At 38.2% G+C, this 24,442-nt stretch overlaps 1 protein-coding gene across 1 annotated transcript in view; it reads right to left on the bottom strand.

Moving 5' to 3' along the window:
- The window catches only part of Prkg1 (protein kinase cGMP-dependent 1), a 1,042,192-nt gene that overhangs the window by 669,292 nt on the left and 348,458 nt on the right, over positions 1-24,442 (bottom strand). The window contains exon 3 of the mRNA XM_028764010.1: positions 19,092-19,205. Coding sequence (XP_028619843.1) covers positions 19,092-19,205 — 114 coding nt within the window. The remainder of the gene's footprint in view (positions 1-19,091; positions 19,206-24,442) is intronic.

Genomic DNA, 24,442 nt, shown 5'->3' with positions numbered 1-24,442 from the left:
TTCCTTCCTTCCTTCCTTCCTTCCTTCCTTCCTTCCTTCCTTCCTTCTTTCTTTCTTTCTTTCTTTCTTTCTTTCTTTCTTTCTTTCTTTCTTTCTTTCTGTGTTGAGGATCCAATCTAGAGCCCTGCGCGTGCCACACAGGCAAGCGTTCCAAGCCTCTAAAGTTCATCAACCTTCAACTCTAAATTTTGCATCTGCCCTTCCAAACTTCTAAATCAAGTTACTGATGCATATGGTTTAACATCCAGCAAATGTTCTCTAATGCCCTCTCAGGCTCTAATGATGTCCTTGAACAAATGTGGAAAACATGGAAGGCCTGGCAGTGATCTGAATATTAATCAGAATTTAAAGAGAGAGTGTCCCCTGAAAAACAATACTGCTCAGAGAAAGGTAACCACAGGACGCCAATCTGGTGTCTATTGAATAACTGAGTAAATGATTTGGAAGGTAATTAATTTTAAAGTAATGTGTGGTAAGTTATTGATGAGACCAAGGTATACTAAGTATATTTACAAGGTATACAAGGTATATTTCCTTAAACAGAATCAATGTACGATGCTAAACTTTATCTACTAGTAGAGAGTAGATTCCTCCCCACCCCCCGACAGTATTTCACTTTTCAGATTACTAAAAATCATGAGGAAGTATTCTCATGTCATCGTGAGAAGCCATAAAGAATGGAAATGTATCTATACCAAGCCTCTAGCAGAGCACAGCATGGACTTCTAAGCCACTTTTAATGATGGTAATTTAATATAAAATGCTGCATACACTGAGCATGTGCAGTTCCACAGGGTGACTCGCTGTAAACCCACGCACAACCTCCAAAGGACCCACACTGGTGACAAAACTACTGACAGGATGTCTCTAAGTGATTCAGACTCAGAAAGGAAGAATAAAATGGGATGGTTGTTGCCAGGTTTAGGGATACAGGAGTCACTGAAATGTGGCAGGTTCCTGTTACCCAGGATAAATCCGTTTGAGACTGGAAAGCATCATTGGCAAAACTGAATCACACACATACAATTCAATAAGAGGGTAGACTTCAAATATTCTTTCCACAAGTCCTGTGCTTTTAACTAGTGCAGTAGTGGATTTGAAAACAAACAAGGGAGACAGGCGTCTCAAGGTGGGGGCAGTTTAAGAAACTGAAGGATTAGGCCAACAAACAAGAATGACTAACACTAACATATTCACAAAATGGAGAGATGAATAAACGCTCCCTGTAATAATAAGAAATACTGCCAACAGGAGCCTTGCTGGGAAAAGCCTGTGTCCTGCAGTGTATTAATAACAAGTGGGAATAGTCGCTAAGGGCATGAGTTGTGGCTGTCAGCAAGTCGCTGCATTATAGCTACTTGGGCTGTAACCTGAGACTAATAGCGTCTGCTCTACTCTTTTAGGCATAAGAAAGTGTGAACTTATAATAATAGTTCAAGTAAATCCCGAAAGGAAAATAAAATATAGCTCAATGCCATTTGTATCTAAGATACTCTTTGAGAGCCCGATTGATTCATAAAACATAATACCAAAGCAAACAGTGTAATTGAAAGTGTTCTGATGTTTACTTAGCAACAATAAAAAAATTTAGGAGAGCCTTGTAGGTGGGTAAGAAGGAATTTTGTCCCACTTGAACGTCTTTAATCAGCTTTCATTATACTGGAGGATTTGTATGTGGGCTGTCATTCTTTGTAATATAATTTTCTTGCTGTTTATTTAAGAATCCATACACTGAGCAAGGCTTGTGAAACTAAGCTATGAAGCAATCTAATTACTTCCAAGAGCTGGTCCACAGCCGCTTACTGCAAATGAGTTCTGTCTACCCATCTTCAGGCAGAGATTTGTTATTCAAAACAAGACTCTTCCAAAGCAGGGGGCCCGATGGCCACCAATCTCCATAATATTTTACACTCCAAAGAAAATGTTTAAATGCAACTATGTCAATCAATAATGTTAAAAAGGATAAGGTCTTAGTTAAAAAATAAAAAGCAACTAACATTTAGTAATATGGCTCCAAAGGAGCATGGTATCAAGGAAGCCGTTTTAGTGTACACCGTAAATGAAAGGTAAACTTTTCCCTTTGTCTCAGAACATGCTTAGATAGCACTGGCTAGCCTCAAACAGAGAGTGATCTTCCTGTTTCAGCTTTCGGAGTACTAGGCTCAGAAGTGAAAGCCTCTATAGCTGCCTTTTTCTTCTTAAATAGCATCGAACATCATGAGGTTCTACATCCCTAAGACCCACCCAACACTTCTGATTTCACACTGGCTTACTAAAGACCATTAGTCTATGTGTCTCTTTTCTAATTAGCGCTCATTATCTGTATTTTTTTTAAAGACCCACCATTATCTGATGGAAGATTGGGAACTTGTAAATAAGAGAAAACAATACTCATTCTTCCAGTAAGGAAAAACCTGAGTGTTATATTCTGCACAAGGTAACTGGACAGTCCTCATGGTCACATGTGAAAGTGCTCTGTTGCTCAGAACTTAAGGGTTACAGTGTTATATAACATACCCCTAACTCTCTGGGATCAGCTCACCAGGGCACTATGTGTAAACAGTTCTCACAGGACTGATAGACAGTAGATGTCTGATATCAAGTTGACTGAGAGATTCAAACCATAAAAGGATTAAAAAAGAAGAACATTTGGAAGTGCATTTGAAAGTAGGCATTACTTCAGTAGGCAAAGATTGTAGAGAAAGATGGCAAGCAAATTAAAAACAAAACAAAAGAAAACAAAACCTCACATAAAGGTACCAAAGTAGACAGAAGAGGGAATCTCAGCAATCCCTGTTTCTGGAGTTATATGATAATTAAGATATTTATGGTCGAAAGAGATGCCATCAGACTCATCACCACATCATGTTTTTATATTCTCAGATGGAACACACATTTCACTGTGACTACATTTCCTTATTTAACTCTCACATTAACCCATGGATTGTACCTTATTATTTTTCCTTCATTAATGAGGTCAGAGGAGTTAAAGAAAGGTCAAACAACTTGCTAAGTTTTGAAATACTCTTCAACCCAGAAAAGATCATTTCCAGTTCATACCCTGCTTCCATGCTGCCTTGCCTGCGGCATTGAAAACAGCTTGGCCTTCATGTGGGTCCTGAACAACTAGAGCAGGGCTATCCTCAAAGCTGTTGCCTCTATGTGGGATATTCTTCTAGCTGGGCTGCCTTGTCTGGGCTCAGTGGGAGAGGGCATGCCTAGCCTCACAGAGATTTGAAGTGCCAGGGTTGGGGGGAGGATACCCAGGGGGTGCCTTACTCACTCAGAGGAGAAGGGGAGAGGGAAGCATTGTGGGAGAGAGTGATAGGGAGGGGAGTAGTGAGTGGGATATAAAGTGAATAAGTAAAAAAATTGATTAGATAAGAAAAAGAAAAAAAATGAACATTGGCAGATATGTTCTTCATGTTAGAAAGAAATGAAATTAATTTGGTATTCATGACCAACTGAGATTATAAGGAAAATAAGGTTGGGGCCGCTGTTACACATCAAAAAGGAAGGGTTAACAGAACCCCCTCTGACAGGCGATCTGAATTCTTGCTTAGGCTTCGAGGCTAAGCACTGCAAGGGAACATAAATAAAAGATAAAAATATCTATCTGGGTTCCCTGAGGGACAAGCCTGACTGCATAGGGGTTGATGTCAAAAGTATCCCCTCTCCAGGAAAAAGACATCGGGACAGGTATGGCCCTCATGCCTCCCTGGACAACGACAAGGGGACTGGAGCCATTACAAGGTCCCTTTCAAATACTGGAGGTCAGGCCTCTATCCCCGCCTTCGCACAGAATTGCCACAGTCCTTCTATACTTAGAGAAGGGGGGAGATGTCAGGGACATTCCTACTTTCACACTGAAGGCCTAAAATCAGCCATAGGCCTAAAATTAGCAATAGGCCTGTCATACATGTATACTAACACCAAGTCTTGGGTCTCTGTGGAAAAACATTGAAACAGATGGCTATAAGCTAATGTAAACAGGCAGCTTTTGTGGAAATTTACAAGCCTGAGTAGCCATAGACCTTGTAAATAGGTAGCCTTGGCAGACAATACCAACTTAGATAAGGACAAGCGAGTCATAGGCAGAGTCATAGTGACTTGTCCTCTGAACCTTCACCCAGCCGATACCTGGTTCTGAAGATATCTGTATTCCCCCTGAACACCCATACTCCAGTGTCATTCCCTTCCCCATATCCTGCCTTTCTGTGTTTATAACCCCTGTGTGAATGAATTACGATTTGAGAAAAAATAAATTATAAAAAAAAAAAAGAAAAAAAGAAAAAAGAAGGGTTAAGAACAAATGAGCCAGGTCATTGGCAGTCTGGGCCAGGAAGTGGGGATGCAACCAATGAGTATCATGCACTATTCCTTTTCGTGCCTTGGAGTCCAGACTGCCTGCCACAAAGCCACTGTCATCAGGAGAGGAGGTGGACGTTATGGAAGATGCTGGGGGTAGAGGAGATTGAAAGGGAATGTGAAGACCCATTCTAGTTCTTTCCAAGAATTCCACACTAGTGCATTTCAAGTATAATTGTGACAGAAAGAGCAAATTTTTCCTTCAAGGTTTAGAACATTATTACAGAGGGACTCAGCGTTTCCCCCCATGATCTATAAGCTATTTCAAAAGGACAACTTTCTTTAATAAGCTGTGGTCTTTTACATCCTTCAGTGATCCAACTGAGCTATTCATAGTTTGTTAAGGTACTTCAAAATTAATTCAAGGTGACATAATTTAGTGAAGTACATCAAGTATTTAAGGAGGAGAAACTGTTAGAAATATGTGAGCTTTAAGCAGCTTGTATTTATATATCTGTGTACACATATACAAATGAAACAATAGTAATTGGGAAGGAAAAGGCTATCAATTTGGGAACTGGGGGCATATAAGGATAAGAGGAAGGGGGCATTAGAAGGGGCTGGATGGTGTAAAGAAAGGGAAAATAGTATTGCAATTCAATTTTAATTAAAATGTAAAAAAGAAATAAAATAAAAAAGAATAATTGAGCATTTGAGACATTGTAACTATATTATTTGAAGATGGAACACATTTGAAAATTGAAATCAGATGATTCCATTTTCCTAAAACATTACAGAATGCTCTTACATGCATCTAAATGGTACAGACTATCAGAGACGTAGAGGATGGTGTCTGGTGTTGTTCTGTGACTTGAATGAGAACTGTACTCCATAGGCTCATGTATTAGGTTCCCAGTTGATGGCACTGTTTGGAAAGGTAATAAAACCTTTAGGGGGTGGATACTTTCTGGAAGCAGTCAGTGAGTGTTGAGGGTTTATAGCCTTGCCCTACTTCCTGGATTTTCTGGGTCTGTTTCCTTTGTGTGAATGTCACCGATTAGGGAGCTTGCTGCCCCTGCCTCCATACCATGCATTTCCTGAAACAGTTTCCCTGGAATCATTAGGCAAAATAAGCTCCTTTCTTGAACTGCTTTGGGTCATAGTATCTTACCAGAGAAACAGTCAAATAACTCATGTAGTACTCTATATGTGGTGTGCCATTGCCAGAAATATTAAGAAGTGTATGCCTTCAGAGTGCTATGCAATTCCCCATATTATCAATAATTCCTATCAATACCTTAAGTGAGTTCTGAAGCTTCTGTGATTCCCCATATGACGAGTAAAAATAAGTACTGATGGAATGATAGCAACAAGTTACCTAAGATTTAATATTTCAAATAAATCTGTAATTAATGAAAGATTTTCAAAACAACCCATATTTAAAATAATGTATTTTATTGAACCAAAAATTTGAATAGTAAAATAGACTTAAAATTTACAAACATTACAAGTATTCTTGTTTTTATTTTTCATAGTAATATTCCTTTTACTCAAATTGACTTTCTCCAATGACAGCTTACTCTTGTTGAGTTTGAGTTTCACTTATATGCCCTATATATTAGACATTGCATGTCTCTTTCTTATCTCAATTGAGTTTATATGCACAGGCATATAAACCTGTGATGGCACTATGTGACTTTCCCCTTCTGGTCCTTCTCATACTTTGGGATGTTTCTCAAAAATTTGAGACATTTCAGTTGAACCCTTTAAGATGACCAAATCAAATTATCAAATTATTTAAGATTTAAAAATTATCTCCTTCAATAAAATTAATGTTTTATTTATATTTATGTTTATTAACATGCCTTCTGATTCTTGTCTTTTATCTACTTCTTTACACCATTGACTGGGGCTTAAACTCCATAGCCATAGCCACATTTATGAGGAAGATTTTACCCTAGGTATGCTGCAAATCAATAACTCCTATTAATACCTTTCTTTCAGCAGCATCGCTGCTCTAAACAGTATGTTTTCAATAGTAAAATGTAGTTGGTGGGCTCCTAAATTCTATTAAGCCAAAGCCCACAATCCTAGCCCCTCTGAACTCCCGGAGACCCTAGCCACTGGTTGCATAGCATAGCCTATTCCATTATTCTTTTTGGTCCCACAGAATTGATCTTAGACTGCAATATCAATTTATTTCCAAACACAGATCTCTGGAAGGTTTTATAGAACACACTAAGAATCAATGTTTAATTGCAAATCCAAGTTATAAGACAAGCATGCATACTCATTTAATGAGCCCAAGAGACCTACAATTCTTTTTTATATTAATCATTTTATTTGTTTACATTTCAAATGATATCCCACCTTCCTGGTTACCCCTCCACAAACCTCCCCATTCCATCTCCCCTCTCCCCCTCCCCTTTGACTCTATGAGGGTGCTCCTCCACCCACTCACCCACTCCCGCCTCACTGCTCTAGCATCCCCTTACACTGGGGCATTGAACCTCCACAGGACCAAGGGTCTCCCCTCACATTGATGTCAGATAAGGCCATCCTCTGTTACATATGTATCTAGAGCCATGGCTCCTTCCATGTATACTCTATGGATGGTGGTTTAATCCCTGGGAGCTCTGGGTAGGACCTCACAATTCTTATTGGTAAAAGGAACATAATGGAGTCTCTGAATGGTGATGGAATGGCTGATTTACTAAGAACATCAATGGAAAAAGTAGGTTTCACCAGAAAACTGATTTCCTACACAGTGGCTATTAGTTATGAAGTTCGCCTTTTTGAGTAGCATACCCCCTGGAGTAATATAAACATTAGTAACAACTGAGGTTCAGTTCACACAAGAAACAGGACAATTTTGGTTTTGAAGCTGCCATGAGAGCTCCAAAGAGGAATCTAATGCCTGCTTAACTAGTATGCTGATAATTTAAGAACATGGTTGTAAATGCCTCCAGCTTGCCAACATTTCATGTTTTATAAAGGATTCTGCTGAGCAATTAAAATCATTCAACACAATTATTCCATAATTTAAGCTACTGGTCATGCAACTGAGTCAAACATGTTAGTTCTAAAGTAGAATCGCCAAAGGCTATCACAACACAATGTGGAGAATGTTAAAACGTCTCTGAAGATTTGTCCTGTTAACCACGAGAGATACCATTTTCAAACTCATCTCCCAACAGCACCAATTTACCCACCACTACTACTGTAATCTCTTCAGCTGTGTTCCGAACAGGTGTTTGTAACAGCATCTAAGTCAGTTTCTTCATGAAACATGAATGCCAAGTGTTAGTCTTGCAGTTTAAGTCATTAAGTTGCACGGACTGAGGAGAGTATGTACACCCAGAGCACCCACAGCAACCATTTGTCAATAATGAAAATGGACAGAAAAGTAAGTTAGAAGACAAGTAATATTGGTATATAAATATAAAGCATAAAGAGAAATTGAAAACAAAATCTAGCTAGTAATTGCTTGAAAAGAAACACATACCACCAAAAGCAAAAGAGACCAATTATCTGGATTAACAAGGATGTTAACCAGCAGAGGAGGCACAACCTTACCTTTTGATATGCTCCAGAGAATATATCTAAGGTCCAAGCATTAGGATTTTTCTCAGTAATAGAGAATAAGTGATTTTTAAAAAGTTTAACATGTAATACTTCATAAACACATTACTTTTGTGACTAGAAAATTATGTGATGCATTTTAAAGTCATGTTTGATTAATAAAAGTAAGTATCAGGGAAAAATCAATACAAGAAAATGTCTGCAGCCTAAGCTGTGTTGAATGTAAAACAAATTGTGCACCCAGGGGACTCCCAGGACAAAAGCGATGACAGCAGCGCTACTGATGGAGATTAATGGCCATCACCTCTTCCCAGACCAAAGTCTTATCACCAAGCAGAAGGATTGGAATGGAATTTCCAGCCTGTGTAATCTTCTTGCTACTTATCACCCTATGTCTTTGCCTATAACACAACTTTAATGTTAGTGTTTCTTTAACTAGTTCATTCTACAGTATATTTTAGAAAAATCTCTCCATGTAAAAATTGTTACAAAGGAGGTGGGGTTTAGCTCTTGATCTGGAATCCCTTTGGTGAACCCAGGCTGTAGCTCAGCTTCTTCCCTTTCTTGTACTTGTCTCCTCGGGATTTTCAACTGTGCCCTGTGTTCCTCAGTAATACCTTTCAGATTCTGCACACGATGGCTCTGAGTCCCTAAATTAGATCATTCAGTGCGTTCGGCACCCGTGGTAATGATAGCAATAACTGTAACCAGCATCTCCAGGGTGCATCACATCTTAGCTTTGGCACCCAATCCATCACACACATTCATTTAACACTCACCACAGCCATAAAGCAGGTGCTTCCTGTTTCAAAGGTAAGAGAGCCAGGACTCTAACATTGCTTTATTTCCCAAGAGCACACAGCTAGTAAGTGGCAGATGATAGAATGACAGTAGCCTTTCATAGGATGTGATATGAGCTATTTATCCTTTAATTTTGTCATGGATTAATTTTCATTTCATGCAGAGAACATTCTCATTCCAGTCTAGAACATTTCTATTTCTCTCTCCCTGTTCAACTTATCTCTATTTTTCTAAGTCTCTCCCTCTCTCTCTCTCTCTCTCTCTCTCTCTCTCTCTCTCTCTCTCTCTCTCTCTCTCTGTCTCTCAAGTTAATTGTAGACTTTCTATCTAGCCCTACTCTCTGGCTGGATTATTAATACCTTAACTGTACAAAAATGCTCTTTCTCTCTGTGTGTCTCTGTCTGTCTCACTTCTGCCCCCAGATGCTCTTTGGGGTATTTAGCAATGCTTCATAGAATTTGTATAAGCCTAGAATATCTTTTGAGTATGTATTTTAAATTATGTTACTGTGTGTGGATATATGCATATAAGTGCAAGGGCCTATGGAAGACAGAGACATCAGATACAGGCCAAAGTGGAGTTACAGGCCACTGTGAGCTGTTTGATACGGGTTCTGTAAACCAAAGTTGGGACTAATACAAGATTAGTATATATTCTTAATCACTGAATCATATATGTAGTCCCAAGTCTAGGATATTCTCAGTAAATAACATTTCAAAGTTAAAATTTGACCCTCATCCATCAATACAAGGAATAATATTTGAAATGATGGGTATAGTGACTCACAAGAGTTACCAAGGAGAGACAGTTTAGAGATCAATAATGAGTCTACTGTTATTAAGACAGTTACATGACCTTCTAAAGCTTACATAGATGTGCACTGAAATTGCTTATCTCCACTGTAAAGGACTAAAATGGAGTTTGGCAATACTACACATAGAAAAATGTCACCTACATACTGGGCAGGTGATAAGGAATAACTATTATTCACATAGTCAATGTCACTATGGATTCAAGTAGAACAGTGGTTTTCAATAATGTTACCTACCTGAACTCCAAAATTCCAGAGAAGTCATTAATCCAGAAGCAAGAAGTAAGAACAGGAATTTAACAGGACTACTTTGGGGGGATCCTGAAGGTCATGTGTGTGTGTGTGTGTGTGCATGCATGCATGTGTGAGTGCATATGTGTCTTTTGTGTGTGTGTGTGCTTTGTGTTTGTGTGTTCATGTATAGAGGTTAGAGGACAACTTTTAGGTTCTTTTCTTCTACTACGTTGTTCCAGGGAACTGAACCCAGGTCATGAGGCTTAACAGCATATACCTTAACCTGCTGAGCCATCTTGCCAGCCCCAGAGACTCTTCTTATTAGCTTTCTGCACAGAAGCATTCCACAACACTTTACTTTGGAAGTAAAATAAACAGAAAGCATCAGGGAAGATGTCAACAGTGCTTTCTGACCCCACTGAAGGGCTGGAACAATGGCACTTTAAACTATTGCTCTATTAGAAGTGGGGCATAAAGTGTGTGTTTGTTAGTGGGACCAACAGTTCTCTATAAGAAAACAACCAATAAAGAGGTGAAGTTCAGCCTCAGAGGATGTGTTCAGTAACCCAGATTATTTATTTACTTCTTTGTCTTCTGATAACTGAACACTCACTTTTTGGGACCTAATGTCACATTCATACAAAATCCCAACTATTAATGGCTACAGAAACCAGCTGGCTCTCCTCCTTTCATGTATATATCAACATTCTAGGTCTGTAAGAGACTCTTACAGAGTCTCAATAATGAGGGATATTTTGCTTCTTCCTTAATGACTGTGAAACCTTAATGTCTTTCCACCCTGTAATGGTTAGAACCAAAGAGACAAGCAGTTCATCTATGGCCACCTAGACCTCACTATGAACTACACTGGAAAACTCTGATAAATGCTTAGGAGAGGTTTTACACTTGATGAGATCTAGCCCAGAAATCTACATTATCAACCTGTTACCAATTGGTTTTCAAAATGTGTCTATCTTCATTTGTTTGTATCTAATCAAGCTTGAATAACTGTGAAATAAAAGGATAACAACAAAATCAAATTAAATTTTCTCTTTGTTGTTCTCTTCCCAACAGCCTAGCCATCAAATCCAATAAATCAAACAGTGATCCTTCTTGAGAACATGGCCCCATCACACATGATTTTTTAATTTTTTCCTTCCCTCTCAACCTGTTCTTCTAATTTAACTTCTTAATATTATTCAAAATATCAACCTCACAGAGTGTTATGGGTACTCTACAAAGACAGTTCACTTCTGAGGAGAGAAGCATAACTTCCCTTGATTGTTGCTGCTGAACAGCAAACAAGAAGACATTGCCTTGGAGTGCCAAAATCACACTACTTATTATAATGCTTGATCTTCTATTTTAAATATTCCAAGATAGACAGTTTGATATATATGAGGCTATGCATATGTATAGGTTAATACTTTACTTCCAGGGATGCTTGTTCCTGGCCCTTAATTTAAGGGACATCACTTGGATGGCTTCTTCTACAAAGACTGTTCTGTCCCAGCACCAAAAGTTCTGACACAATGGATTATGATTGCTAGTGGGATCAGGGGGATCTGATTCTTGTGCTCCATGGATGACCATTCTTTGACAAACACTAAGGAACTTTAGGGGTGTGTGTGTGTGTTGTGTTTGGGTTTGTTCATGTGTATACAGTATGGATGGTAGGTCTATTAAACTTATTAAGTGTCCATATATGTTGTAAGAAGGAAGGGTGATGTTTACAATCAGTATTTTGAATACTATTATCTAAATTTATATCAAAGTCTATCAGAGAAATTCACTAATAGAGGCCATAATGTGGCTTGTATTTCTTCTGCCCTGGAAAATCAGGAAGTCTTTCTTATCAGCATTAGGCTATTTTTGAGACTTTGTTACATAATACATGGGATGATAGGCTGCAAATTACAGATACTGTAATCACAGTCAGTCCTCTGTATCTGCAGATCAAACCAACTGCAGATAGAGAAGACTTGAAATAATGTTTGCATTGAACACACACACACACTCACACACATAGCTTTCTTTTCTTATTATTCCCTAATCAAAACTGTTTAACAGTTATTCACATAGAATTTAACACTGTATTAAGTACAAGTAATGTAACCATGCTTAAAAACACATGGGAGGATCTGCATAAGCAGTATGCAAATATTGAGCCTTTCATATAAGGCAAATGATTCCCATGGATACCAATGGACAACTGTACATAGAAACACATCCAGTTAATAAAAAAGGTCTCATAAGAGTGTACTGAGATTACAATCTTCCAGTCATCAGAGGAAATTTAAAGAAGACGGTGCAGACACTGATCACAACTCAGAATTTCCTTTTACTTAGTTATACAACAAAATATTTTTCCTTTGCTATTCTTGTTTTCAAAGTGCTGTTCAAATTTTCAAAATTCCCCTTTTAAAGAAATCTAACCAATAGATTTCACAGATAAAACAGGTAGCCACTTAGCAATGTCTCACAGATTGAGCCATGAAGGTTTATGTCATTAAACGTTCAGGAAGATTCAATGCATTCCAAAGCCAGCAATGCAACTGCTTCTGGTTGCTCATTACACAGGTGTAAGGCTTTTAATCTTAGTCCCTTTCCTTGTGGCATTTCATTCTTCCCTTGGTAACCGATGCTTTCAACATGGGTCATCATGACAAGATGTTTAAAATTTTGAAAATTGTATTGTGTATGTGTGTGTGTGTGTGTGCGCGCACACGTGTGTAAAAGCAGAGTTTTAAGATCGGTGGAAGTAATTAAACAGATACAATTGGACTTAAAACCCAAACGAGTGGAGACAAAATGCAAAAACAGTGACAGCAGCTGCATAGCGAACTAATACCTGTCCCACGGCCTCTCTCTAGCTATGTGGTAGGGGACAGCTGCTAAATGGGAGTACTCCTCAGTTGCTTCCCCATCACATCAGGGTAGCAATGGTACCCATTCAAAAGCTCTGAGACTACTGTAGCACGAAGCCCCCACATGCTACCTCTTTATCGTTTATACTAGCACCTAAGTGTTTATTAGAAAATCACAAGCCAGGAATGGAGATTTTTCATTAAAAATAATTATGTATAGCCCTGGCCCATGATACAACTTTGTTGTTTGTTTGTTTTTTTACCCCCAATCCACTGAGTGAATACAGAAATAGTCCCTTAGCAAATAAGTGCATTGAGGAATTACTGTATCAAAAGCTGAGCCACTTTCCTTGAGGTTCTTATATAGTAGTCTACATGAGAAAGCTATAATTCTTTTAGGATTAAAGAATACTTATACCCAACCAATGGACAGAAGCTGGGGACCCCTGTGGTTGAATTAAGGAAAGGCTAGAAGAAGCTGAGGAGGAGGGCTCCCCCATAGGAAGACCAGCAGTCTCAACTAACCTGGACCTTGAGATCTCTCAGACACAGCCACCTGCCAGGCAGCATACACAAGCTGATACAAGGCCCCGGACACATATAGAGCAGAGGACTGCTGAGTCTGGACTCAGTCAGAGAAGATCCAACTACCCCTCCAGAAACTTGAGGCCCCAGGGAGTGGAGAGACTTTGTGGGGTGGGGATATCCTCTTGGAGATAGGGGAGGAAGAATGAGATGAGGAACTGTCAGAGGGTGGGCCAGGAGGGGAATAATGACTGGAGCATTAAAAAAGATGAAAGATAATTTAAAAAATGTAATTTCTGAAAAAACAAAAGTAAAACTGCAGCCTTCCTGGTCTATTGTTTAGACTTACTATTAAGTTATCTGCAACACTTTAAAAGTAACAGCCTACCAGGTGAAGCTTAACTTATTTCCATAGGGAAGGAACATTCAATATGCTAGTGACTGAGCAATTAAAGGCGGGAGGAGGGGAGGAGAAATTTGTCTAACTGTAAGGAGGAATGAGTTACTTTCTGTATTGTTAAAGATGATTGTCAGCCACACCTCATCAGCATGGAAATTAGATGATGGCTTTTATTGGAAGCAGTTAAATATAAATGATAAATAGACTCTGATTACTACAGTTTTTATTAAACCCAAGTAGAAAAATCATTGCCCTTAAAATTCACCCATACTCTATATAGATTGCAGAATGAGAGTAAAGGCTAGCTTTTGGGTATCTTCTTGCATGGTTACTCTGTGACACGGCATCATTGGTACCCAGTGAATTGCTTCTTCATCAAAGAAATGTATTTCTCATGAATTCTAGCTTCATGTGTTAACAACATCACAGTATTGTTTAATTCATAAGGTATTGCTATTTCAGGTAATGTATTTTCTCTGAGATCACTATGCAGGTGTTTCTACCTCAGGGTGGTGTTGTAATGCACCATTTGTTTCTTTTTTTTTTTTCTGGATGATAAAATTTCCGTGGGACACACAGGACAATCTCATCCTACCCAGGATCAAACTTTCAGCCCCCATCAGCCTAAACTTATTTAGTGTGTTCTCCTCGGGTTTTCAGGATTCTTGGCAGAAAGCATTCATTAGTATGACATGGATTATAAAAGGTTAGCTCTCAGAGGCCAGACAGAGCTCATTAGCACTGTCACCTTTCCTATTCATGTTGTGGATGGGGACCATGAAGGTTCATGACTGCTAGCACTCATTAAAATCCCAGGTAGTAAGTGTACACAGAGATTGCTGCTGCTGACAATGTTTCTTCATTTAAACCTGTGTGTTCTTATCATGAATAGGATGTTTGACAATGCTCATAATTGTATTCCCTGAAAGAACTCTATTGTTTACTTCTTGTTTCAGTAATATTAAGATATTTTCAAGGTCCACAACTACAAAAGGGCCTCATCTATGATGCCTTCTCAGTAGCAATGGAAAGAGGCTGCCAATAAAAAGCACTTTATGTATGTGTGGTGCATAGCATACATATTAGGCAGAGACATTTTATTCATAGCATATAGAGTTATCAGAGAAAAATTGTCTGATATTTTTTTCCTCTCTCCATTCATCTGTTTTTACTTGTTTGTATTTTGATACTTGGCAGATTTTCTGACTTCAGCTGAATAATGTAATGCTTGAAACAAAGATGCAAGGGAATATACAAGCTACTTCCCTACAAAGGCCCAAATTTACTTTAAAAGTTAAAAATTAAACAACAGAAAAATCCAAGCCTTTTAAGATTATTTATAAAATGTCTGTGACACTAAAATACCTTAATTAGTCAACTTCTCTTTTACTGATATCTTAGAAAATCTTAAAACTTGAAAGCATTCTAACCAAGGCAGAAAAATATTTTTACCAGATGTTATCAAAGTTATTAATTTGTCTTTTTCTTTAAACTCTGCTTAGGCTGTGTTGTGTTAGTACTGAACTGTCTTACTACAAAAGAATTTTTAAATACTCATTATAAATAATCTAGAGAGAAATAATCATTCAGATATTTTGTCCAAATAGCCTCATAAAATATTCACCCCAGCTCATATAAGCATATGACTTAGATAATTTTCTGTGGTGAATCTTCCTAACCTACTAATGAGACTTTCTGAAAAGAATTCTTCTAGTCTTCAATTTTTACTGGGTATAATTGGAATAACACCACTTGAGGAAGATATTAGCAAAGGTCTGGGGACATGGTGAGCTACAAACTCAATGTAAAAGAGAAGCAGTTCTTCAATTCGTTATTTTAAAGCAAAAACAAACAAAAACAAAACAAACTCAGTTCCTGCTAGAGGCCATATACTGCCAGCTACATGAACATCCTGGTGAAACTGTGAGTTGGTCATAGGAAGTGAAAGAGAAACAGAAGAACCACAGAGATGGAACGTAAAGGTGCACATTAGGTACGCATCCCAGGTCCTGTCTGTCATGTGAACGAAAACACATTTCCTCTCCATTTTTAGAAATACAATCACTGCATCTTTTCCATTTTGGTGAACCATGAGCATGGAAATCAGGGAAGAGGCCCAGAGTAAGTGTAAACTGCTAACACTGTAGGGTGAATGCAGTAAAACTGAGACTAGGAGTGACATATTAGGACAATACAGTAATAATCAGTTGTGGGAAACAACAAGGCAAGGGGTATTCAGGCAATTGAACATCCCTGCCCACGGTGGCCTCTTAAAAATACACAGAAAACTCCTTTCTTTATACATGGCCAAACACGTAAGCAAACGTGAAAAGCCCAGACAATACAACAGACACCAATTATTTGATGTTGCAGAAGCATAACAGCTGATTCTCTGCTTATTCCCTGGCATCTATGATGCTTATAATTGGACAGGTACAATACAAGTGGCTGATTTCAGATCACAGCTAATAAAGGAGCCTTGAAATGCTTAGAGTCGTTAGCTTGTTTGTTTCCAACATAACGCTAATCCTACGCACTTTTATATCTTCATTCCTCTAGGGTAAATCAATGGTGTTGCCTTGTAAGACAGGAGTGGGACATGAATATTGAACTCTGCACTGTGCCTTGCGATTTTCTTCCTATGTCTCTATAGTTTTCATCACTAAAGATATTTCTTCCTAGGAATATCAGACCTTCCTCCCAGTTTCATCATTACAAAGAGTGCTATCCATTTATGTATTTTTAGAATGACAGTTGATTATTTTTCCAAATTAAAACAAAAGAGCTAGCTTCAAGCTTCCACAATGACTCTTTCAATAAGATCGCCATGAGGAAACAAACTTTTAAAGCATTTTATGCCATTCTAGAGTTTTACTAAGAAATTTAAAATATTTCAGATATGAAAAGGCATATGATTAACTATCTAAGGAAGTTGTTGGAATTTTTTCATAGTCTGATAAAAATTTAAAAAGTGTTCTCATGAAGAGTATCCACTCATGTTCATTGAAGGTCCTGAACAAGCCTCCTAGAATTGAGTTACTACTCTGGGATTATAAATGTATTAAAAGCACCAGCAATTTTCAGTCAGCCTAAGGAAGAAGAAATAGAAATCATCTACATTTTTAATTACAGAAGACAGAGCAAGGCCTGAAAATGAAGAAAGGAAATGGCAGGCATTGTTGTGCTAATGAAATAAGGAGGACATTTTCTCCAGATGTGTACTGTTATACCCAAACGTCATCAATGGCAAGATGGCGATTATGAAGTGGGCTATCAAACACAATAGTGAATCCCAAGAAAGAACTTGCCCTATGAAGGTTCATATATTTTAAAATCTCATGTGAAAAGAGTAAGATAGCCTTTTGTGTTATATTCTGTAGTCACTGTTTACAAATAGCATCCATGGTGTATTCTGATAAAAACTATAAGGTGTTAGGTCTGTAGATTTAGTTTTATCATAAAGAAAAAATGTCACTAAAGGCCCACAGTAATGTGTACAATCTCTCAGGATAGGAAGGAGACATAACAAACAGTACTGAGCAATAAACAACTGTTATTTATACTGTATAGCTCTAAAGCAACAGTGAAAAGAAATAGTTCTTCATAAGCAATATTCCAGACTTATGCTCATGGCTTGTATAAGTGCAAATACAGAGACACCTTACCATACCATGAGACCATGGCTCGTTTCTCCATGTAATTTTTGTATCTTAAGTAGGTACCATGAAGTGAAAAGCACACAAATGCACATAGGTATACTCCTGCGTGATGCTCAGTTCCAGAAAAAAAAATGTCCCCCAACATGTATTCCCCTCAATGTAGAATATTTTGACCTGGAAACAGGATTATTTTTTGCATCCAAGATTCAGCGTCTTCTCACTAATTCTTATGCATAGTGCCTACCTAAATTTGCCATCATGAGTATACAGCAGCTAGTGGAAATGAGCACCATTTTACAGACTGTGGATGCGATCACTGATCTTTATGAAGGAAAGCAATCATCTCATAAAAATAATTAGCTCCAAAATCCATTTAAATAAACTAGTCTATCTAAAATATTTCTTTCAGTATTTCATATGATTAAGAATGGATTGATCACCATATGCTAACCTTTAGAAATTTGTAGTCTCAATTAGATTCAATGAGATTTAATGCTCAAAAAATTTCAAAGTGGCAAAAATTATTCATAATCCTAAAAAATCATAGATTATCAAAAATGTGGTCCTTTATTTATCCTAAAAAATATATTTCTTACAAAAGTAAAACATAACAGTAAAATCTGTTTGATTTAATGAGCAATGGCTGCTCTTTCCCCATCTTAGGCTCTTTATTAAGGGACTGAAAATTACACAGATATTTTTTTTTTGAGTCATGGAATTAAATGATAGTGTGAAAGAAAATCCTGGCTGTACTTATCCATTGGAAGGATCTCCTTTCTAAGATCAAGAATTAGGTGGCCAGAAGGACCTATACTGAAAGAGCCACCCTCAGTGCTGTGGCAGTTCAGGAGAAAGGTCATTGACTGACAGTCATGATCAGCTGTATCTGTTACTTTAAGTGGCTATACATTCTTCATGTGGCCATACATTCTTTAATCCTTTACAACCAGTGCCTATTGCCACCGTAGGTTGTACTTGGGGGAAAAAAATACACAAACTACTCAGTGTCATCCAAATAAAACGAAATGATATTAACAATTTGTCAGTTTGCCATATTTTTTTAAACGAAAGCTGCTCATCATAATTTGTCATCGAAATTATCTATGGGATAATGTGACACTTGAGTCACACACACACGCCTGCCTAAAGATGTACTGGACTTCCAGTGTTGGCTTCGAATTCAGCTCTGTTTGTTATACCATCCTTATATCTTCACACAGGAAGATATTTTTTAAAAATACACTTCTCTCTCTAACTGCTGCAGCTGCTCCTACTGAACACCCAGTGTTGCCAGAGAAATCACATCTACACATATATGTAAAATCAGGAAAACAAGCTGTTTTATCACCCAATTTAAAATACGCTCAATCAGAGAAAAGAACAACCAGTACAAAATCCAACTTGATGAGCAGCTGAAGATGAAAATACACTCAGATGCAGTTATAGAATCCAGGATGTATTTTATTCAGGGATGTTTGGATGAGACAAAGGACACTTCTTGCCTCAGGTTTTCCAAATCCCAGAATCAACAGGTGGGAATGATATGGCTTATATAATCTAAAATAGGGTTGAAAATGTTCTGTAATATCATCCCCAGGCTTTAGTGGTATGAAAAAGAAAAGAATTTTCTCCTAGAAAAATATAATTTAAAACATTATACCTTAAAAAAAAGTTCTGCCATAAGTTTTAATGAGAATAATAATTATCTGATATCAGAGATAAAATGCATTGTCAACTATCATCTTATAGTAAGTAAACCAACATATCACCTGATTGCAAAGCAAAACTTTGAAAATAGACTGACTAATGACACAGATTCAAACAATCAGCATTAAATCAATATCGCACAGACAGTGAGACAGACGACACAGAAGGAATGTGAAAACTAGGGAAATGAGCCTTACTCTTGACGGTCGCTGTTCGGGTACAGTTGTAAAGAATAGCCAGCTCCCCAAACACTTTTCCGGGGCCCATGGTGCACAGCTTCACGCCTTCTTTTGTGACTTCAACCTTCCCATCTGGAAGAAGAAGAGAAGACATGTTACATAGTCTCCGGTGCCATTTCATTTGCTGCCGCTTCATTACCAGCTGAAAAACATGGAGCTTAAATGTATCGGTGAACCAACTGAAACAAAGTTTTCCCTAAAGGACAATGCAGGACATGCAGTAATATATAAGAATCCCATCTCTTAAACTCTTCATCAGCAGATTTGATGTGAGACTCAAAAAAAAAAAAAAGAAAAAGAAAAGAAAGGCTAGGAAAAGCTGAGCATGAAAACAGAAACCTAGGAAACTACTCCATATGTAATTTTAGCAAACCATGACAATCCCAATTTTAATATTTGACATCCAAAAGGAAACTGGAGTAAATGGGCACATCTTCTATAGCCTGCCTCAGACTTGGAAATTCTCATTTTGAGCAAGGCAGTTATTATAAAGAGAGAAATTGCTCCCACCCTTGGGCATTATTTAATTGCAGCTTTTGGTATCTGTTTATTTGGAAACATCTTATCTGACCAAGGCAACCTGTTTCTCTGCTTCCCAGTCTGTGAAGCTGACTATCAGTCAGAACAAGAGCAACCACAGAGCAGGAGGACTGTTTATGCTCCACAATGGAATGGGAGAATAAAATGCTAAAGAAGGGAAAAGCCAGGGACATGCTACACACTGGGTACAGATTGCTGCTCACAAATAAGGACGCCAAGTGCTATTCATGGGGGGAATACTAATTTTAAAAAGTCAGAGCTGTGTAGCTTAAAATTTCCATCACCCAATACAACTAGGGGAGAAATCAAAAGCAACACACTCTATTCTAGAGGTAATCTTCCACTATTGCTGTTTTTCCAGTCTCTTACCCACTGTCTGTGGAAGAAAAGAAAACCTCTCTCTTGGTAAAAAGAACTAAGCCCTGATCAGATGCTTCCCAGTGTTGTTCTAATGTTAGGCCCCGTATGCCAGCATCAGAGCTGTTCTTTTATCTGCCTGCTGTAATAATGGTCTCTCTCTGTCTGTCTCTGTCTCTGTCTCTCTGTCTCTGTCTCTGTCTCTGTCTCTCTCTCTCTCTGTTTCTCTCTCTCTCTCTCTCTCTTGTGTGTGTATTGAGAATAAATTGATTCCTGTTTTTTAAACCAAAAGAGTTTAATGTAAATATGGGTTTAAAAATGTGAATCGGTACTTTAACTTCCGTCCATTTGTTGAACATTAAAGATGTTTCATCTATGCATCTGTGAGACACCATTTACTCTGTAGAGCAGTGGTTCTCAACCTGTGAGTCATGACCCCTGCCCCCCCATGTATCCTTGTTTCAGTTATCCTACACATCAAATATTTACATTAAGATTCACAAGAGTAGCAAATCTACAGTTATGATGTCGCAACAAAATGATTTCATGGTTGGGGGTGTCATCACAGCGTGAGGAACTCTATCAAAGGGTCGTAGCATTAGGAAGGGTGAGAAGGACTGTTGAGCAGCTCTCTTCTGGGCCTCCATATTTAAATAGTATCTGTGGACAGGGTAGTATAAGACAATTATGACTAAATACAGAATTTATCTACCCCATCGGAACTGAATTACCCCTTATAAGTAAGCTCACTGACCATAGAAAGAGAATGTCCCCCCACATATTCAGAGGTGGATGCTCACAGCTAACCATTGAACTGATCATAGGGTTCCCAATGGAAGAGTAAGAGAGAAGACTGAAGGAGCTGAAAGGGTTTGCTGCTCCATGGGGAGAGCAACAATACCAACCAACCAGAGCTCCCAGGATCTAAACCATCAGCTTAGGAGCACATAGGGAGGGACCCATGACTCCAGCTGTATATGTAGGGGAGGATGGCATTGTTGGACATAGGTGGGAGAGGAAGTTCTTGGTCCCATGAAGGCTGGACGCCCAGTGTGGGGGAATTCGAGGGTGGGGAGATGGGAGTGGGGGGGTAGGTGGAGGCACATCCTCATAGAAGCAGGAGGAGGGGGGATAGGATAGGGGTTCCTGGTTGGGGGGCAGGGAAATAGTGTAAGGGTATAGTATATTTACATAACATTTGAAATGTAAATAAAATATCCAATAAAAAAGAAGAAAGAATCACTCAGAGCCTAGTGAGGAGGTGCACCCCAGGTAAACCTCATCAGGAACCTGAAACAAAGATGAAATATATCTCTTATGTCACATATAAATTAAATGTTATTCAATTGTTAAAAAAAAGAGACAGAGAGAATGTCCTCTTTCAAGCTATATAAAAAATCAGCCAAGGAGTTTATTTATTCAAAAATACAGCATGCCCCATTTCTTTTAGTGATAAGTCTGTTTCCCTAGAAATTTCATGTGACACTCAAGAGTGAAAAAGAGCAATTACAGTGTGATAATAAAGAAATTATTATATTGTCTGAAGTCAGACTAGGACCTGAGACCTGAGTTTTCTTATCTGTTACTTACCAGCACTTTGGCACTTGGTAAATATATTTGAGTTTTCTTTTTTCTTTTTTATTTATTTATTTATTTTTTTTGGTTTTTCGAGACAGGGTTTCTCTGTGTAGTCCTGGCTGTCCTGGAACTCACTCTGTAGACCAGGCTGGCCTCGAACTCAGAAATCTGCCTGCCTCTGCCTCCCAAGTGCTGGGATTAAAGGCGTGCGCCACCACCGCCAGGCCTTGTTTGAGTTTTCAATACTTTACTGTCTTCTTTAGTAAAAATCAATAAAGCTAGAGCACCTATGTGATTGTTAAATTTAAATGAGATAAGACAGCTAAAATACTTATCCCTGCACTAAAAGTATAACACATGTCTGTCCTTACTGCTGACGTAACCTTCATTATGCTTGTTTATTATTTAAGTGGACATAAGAATTATTTATAATGTACTCCAATAGTCCATCAGCTACTTCAGTAACTGATGCCTATGTAGGAAAATAGGTTTTCTGTTATAAACAGTTTGTTTTTAGATTCCTTCAATGAGAAGTAATGGCAGTGAGGAAAGAACATTCTAGCACAAATCATTATCAGACCTAAAGAAGAAAACAGGAACCTAAGGAAATCAGTGATTCACAGGGAGAATGCCAAGTCTTTGGACTTTTCTACATTCATCTTTGTTCAGAGATGACAGATTTGAGTTTGGAGCTCCCAAGGATAAGAAGTAATAACTTCCTGATCGATTATAAAACTGTCAATCTAAAGCTTGTAGTGTTAATTATAAATATAATTAAAACAAGCAATGCTTAGAGGAAAAAGGAGTAGCTGTGTGAGGCTGCTTCTCTGTCTTTGAAGCTGACATTTTACAGTCTCTAGAGGAAAGCAACATCTAAGCAGAATGCAGCTGAGCGCTTTGAGAGTCACACTATCTCTACCAATACTTGCCCAATGAAAGACAACAAGTAACATTAGGGCTATTGTTTTGAACCAGAGGTTTCTTCAAGTAAAACTATGGACCCATCACATCAGAGCTGACTTATGGAATCTAGATGATTTTTCTTATAGGATGTTGAAACTACCCAGAGACCACCATGAGTATTACAGCCAGTCCTGCAGACATCCTTCCTTTCTGGACAAACCATATTCTTAGACCATCTATCTGTTTAAATGCATGGACAACTACTCATGTAGGTGGTTACAACTTCCGTTTTAAAAATCTCCAGAAAGCTCATGTTCTGAACACTATGAGACTCTAGTGTTTGAAATTTTTGCAAAATCCACATTTGGTTACAAATTATTTTCTCAATTTTCTTTTACAGAGTCTCACTGTGTAGACCACACTGGCAATGTATAGGCCAGTCCTATCTGCCTCCTGAGGACTGGGATTAAAGGCATCAGCCATTACACTCACCCTTATTATCCTAATCTTATTTGTCTAAATTTTTCCATCTAACTTAACTTTTGTTGAAAAAAATAGGTGTAAATTATACATGTGCTAATTATTCATTTATATATTAATAAGTGGTACTGCCAACAGAAGTTTGTGTTCCATATTAATTAGAATAGATAAAATATTCAGTATTATACTTGATAAATACCAGCTTGGATATGAATATATTTTCCAGGTTAAAAACTAGACAGTCAGTATGGCCAAAGTTACCAAGAAAGTATAAGTGATCCGATGCCATATGATATATGACACTTTTTTAAAAATATCTCTTTCTATTTGTTTCTTTAGTATTGCCTTTTGGATTTGAGATAGGGTCTCAAAAAGTCTTAGATAATCTCAAACTTGCTATGACCTTGATCTTTCTTGTTCTATCTTCAGAGTGATGAAATTATAGGAATGTGTCACCATGTCCCAATCAGTTTAAAGCACTGTTACTGTCGCTGGTATTACAGTTTAGTGAGCAAACAGACTTAAATCAGAAACAGAAAGTGCTTATAACCTGAATCATAATTGGATTGAATATTTTACTTCATAGCTGTTGTGAGGCTGAGGATAAGTAACAGAGAGAAGGGACAGATGAGAGACTCATATGACGCATACATGGCTTGAAGGACAGCTCTTTAAAAGGCGTGGAGAGGTATCAGAGTTTCCAACAACTCACAAAAATAGTTATTGATGAAAATGGTTATCGAACAGGTTAAGCTTACTTATTAGCCTTCATATCAACCTTCAAGTAAAATCAGAAGCAACTGTGCATTTCTAAATGCTTCTCTTTTGATTTTACTTTATATTAATCATTTTATTCATTTAAATTTCAAATGATACCCCTCTTCCTAGTTTGCCCTCCACAACTCCTACCATCCCATATCCACTGCCCTTTGCCTCTATAAGGGTGCTCCTCCTCCCACGCACCCATTCTCATCTCACCACCCTAGTATCCCCCTATGCTGGGCCATCAAGCCTCCACAGGACCAAGATCCTCCCCTCCCACTGATGCCAGATAAGTCCATCCTCTGCTACATATATGTTTGGAGCCATGGATTCTTCCACGTATACTCTTTGGTTGGTGGTTTAGTTCCTGGGAACTCTGAGTGCTCCAGTTAGTTGATATTGTTCTTCCTATGGAGTTGCAATCCACTTCAGCAACTTCAGCCCTTCCCCTAGCTCTTCCACTGGGGTCTCTGGGCTCAGTCTGATGACTGGCTGTGAGTATCTGCATCTGTATTTGTCAGGCTCTGGAAGAGCCTCTCCCAGGATAGCTATATAGACTCCTGTTAGCAAGCACTTCTTAGCATCAGCAATACTGTCGGGATTTGGTGGCTGTAGATGAGATGGATCCCTAGATGGGGCAGTCTCTGGATGGCCATCTAAATGCTTTTCAAGAATGGATTGCATAGTCA

Source organism: Grammomys surdaster, unplaced genomic scaffold, assembly GCF_004785775.1.
Source record: "Grammomys surdaster isolate TR1022 unplaced genomic scaffold, NIH_TR_1.0 141, whole genome shotgun sequence".
Classification (NCBI taxonomy): Eukaryota; Metazoa; Chordata; class Mammalia; order Rodentia; family Muridae; genus Grammomys; species Grammomys surdaster.
This window is presented reverse-complemented; position numbering and strand designations above follow the sequence as displayed.